The sequence below is a fragment of the Geospiza fortis genome, unplaced genomic scaffold (assembly GCF_000277835.1).
Source record: "Geospiza fortis unplaced genomic scaffold, GeoFor_1.0 scaffold58, whole genome shotgun sequence".
In the NCBI taxonomy this organism is placed as follows: domain Eukaryota; kingdom Metazoa; phylum Chordata; class Aves; order Passeriformes; family Thraupidae; genus Geospiza; species Geospiza fortis.
This window is the reverse complement of record NW_005054359.1, coordinates 365,923-368,584: the sequence shown is the minus strand read 5'-3', so window position 1 is coordinate 368,584 and position 2,662 is coordinate 365,923. Positions and strand designations below refer to the sequence as shown.

The 2,662-nt window shown below is 52.5% G+C and overlaps 1 protein-coding gene across 3 annotated transcripts in view; it reads left to right on the top strand.

The window, feature by feature from the left end:
- The first annotated feature begins 6 nt into the window (after positions 1 to 6).
- The window catches only part of ZCCHC2 (zinc finger CCHC-type containing 2), a 43,328-nt gene continuing 40,672 nt past the window's right edge, over positions 7 to 2,662 (top strand). For all 3 annotated transcript variants that reach the window (XM_031059285.1, XM_005423848.2, XM_031059284.1), the window contains exon 1: positions 7 to 174. In XM_031059285.1, the coding sequence (XP_030915145.1) occupies positions 43 to 174 (132 nt within the window). In that variant the 5' untranslated portion in view covers positions 7 to 42. The remainder of the gene's footprint in view (positions 175 to 2,662) is intronic.

Below are 2,662 nucleotides of genomic sequence, written 5' to 3'. Positions count from 1 at the left end.
CTGGGCTGCGGCGCGCAGGAGGAGCTGCTCCTGCTCTTCACCATGGCCTCGCTGCACCCGGCCTTCTCCTTCCACCAGCGGGTCACCCTGCGGGAGCACCTGGAGCGGCTGCGGAGGGCCCTGTACGGGGACCAGGAGGAGGAGGAGGAGGGCTTCGGCCGCCACCCAGCCCAGGTAACGGCGCGTCCTGCGCCCTTCCTGCTGCGCCATCTCAGCGGGTGGTTTCCTCCTTCTTCCATCGCTCCCTCCTGTTTTCGTAGGAGCGGCTGCTTGCTCTCCCCGAATCCCCCCTATTGGGATGTGGTCCCTTCCGTCCTCCCCCTACCACGGCAGTGTCAGCCCCGGCCGCCCCCACAACCTCCTGCGGCGGAGTGTCTACTACAAATTTCTTGGCGGGGGGAAGGGCTGATTTTCCTAGCCTGCCATGCTTTCTGGAACGCTGTTTTTTTTCTGGAACTCTGCGGTGCTGGAGTACAGGGTGCACAGTACTGAACTGGTTGTCTTGTACGCTGTAGGTCACTGTACGAAGCAGGAGTACAAGCAACAACAACTAGCAGCTTGATTAGACTTGTAAAAATAGAAATAATAATAATAATGCTAGATAGAGACCAGATTGCCTAAGAGCGCATTCTCTAGGGGCTTCAAACCAATAGAACAAGTTGAAATATTTTTTTATATGGAGTCTGCTTCCTTGCCCCTTCACAGAATGAGACACAGGCTTGAACTTGGCAAGAATCAGGGCAGCAGTCGGGTCACCAGCTCTAAGGCTGGCTCTCTGAAACGCCAGGTTCAGTGAGATGGCTGACAACATTAGGAAAGGGGTGATAATGATTCCAGTAAAGAAACATTGTCATAACTGGAGCTTCTGTGCTGAGAAAAACTGATTTTTTGGGTGGCTGTCAGAAAACAGCAAAGCTCATCCTGAAAGCAGATGTGCCACTTGTTGCTAGGATGTGGCTGTCACCAGGGATGAGGACTTGCAGTGAGTGACAATGGAAGCATTCTCCTGTGCAGTAGCTCTGTTTAAGCAGAGGTTTTCCTGCAGTGCCATTCACTGCCCTCTTGATGAGCATTGGCTTTAAAAATTGCCCCATATTTATGCAGCCAAGCTGTCCTTATGGAGCTCTGCAGTTTTTGGTCTGTAGATGGCCTCTCCTGCAAAGGGGAAGGAAGGGCTGGAAGATGGGTGTTTATAGTGCTGTTCCACTGAACCCATCAGGTTTTCATGAGTTACTTGACAGAAAAGGGTACAAAGCAGTAAGGGTTGGGGTTTTGGGATTTTGTTTCAAAGTTTGCTTGCAGTGCAGTCCATTTCAGCCACTTGTAAAAAACTTCTGCGTTGCCTGCCGTGTGAAAGGTATGGCTCCTTCTGTTTGCTAAAGATGCGGTATGCTCTTGAGGAGTACCCAAAAGAGACACAGATCAATTTCTAAGCCTTCTGATATTATATTTATTAACTAAATGCTTCTATCATTTAAAGGCCAAAACGCATTTGGCAGGTCATAAACTAATGGGCAGATGTTACAGAACTGAAATCACAATGAATTTGGAGCATCAGTCCAAAAAGTGTTTATTTTGGCTCACTGGCCTGCACCAAGTCTAGTTCTGTCCCAGAATTAATCCTGAAAGTCCATCTTTCCGGGGAAGAGATTGAATTGCAGGAAGTGGTAAGACTGGACACTGTCCCTTCTGGGTTTAAAGTGCTAGGAACCGGAAACATACTTCCTGCCTGGAACTGGCACAGCAATTGTAGCTGCTCAGTGTGTCCCACCAACTGCAGTTGGGAGAGCAGGCTCCCGTGAACTACTGGAATTGAAGTCAGTTTTGTGCAGTGTTCTGGCTTCAGCATAAAAGCAGCTGTCCAAGTTGTGGTGGTTTTGTTTACTCGGGGAACACTGAGAGACCCGAGTCAGCTTGGCTGAACATGCACATCACATACTCGAAACGGCAGCGCTTCCGTAGGCTTTCCTTTCCCTCCCCCCTCTTTAATGGCTAATTGTAAATACAGCACAGCCTTTCTGGGAAATAATGGCTGACAGGGAACCCACTGAGGGATCAGTGGGTTTCTGCTGAGTATTTTCAGTCAGCGTTCCACGGGGATGGTGGGACCCTCCCAGATAAAACGCTGGAGGAGATGGAACCAGTAGCAGAGTTAAAGGCTTCCCTGGCAAATGCCGCCGTAGCATTACACTGAACTTGATTTAAAATCCTCCGAGTGTCCACAGGCCTTTCCTCCTCCTTAAATCTCTGAAATTTGAGTGCCTTCAGGGCTCTGCGTTTGTGAACTGGAACGGTTCATAAAGACCTCTCTGAAATTTTATTCGGCTGGGCTCGTGTCAGAAGGGCTGGGCTCCATCTCCGGGAATAACCCGCTCCGTGCCGGGCAGCCCAAGCAGCTCCACTCGGGAGCCCTCGCGGTGGTCCGCGGCCGCACGGGAAGCGCTCGGGCAGGCGGTGCCTGGGAGGAGGACGGCTCCGTTAGAGGGGCACGACCGAGCACGGCGAGGGCAGAAGGACCGGCGGGAGGGGGAGCGAGGGTGGGCACGGCGCCCCAACGCACCGAGCACCGTCATGGCCCGGGGAAAGGGGGTGACCCCTCTTTTTGCGGGGAGGACGGGTGGGTCAGGGATCGCCGGCGCCCCGTGAGGCACAGCTGCGCTGT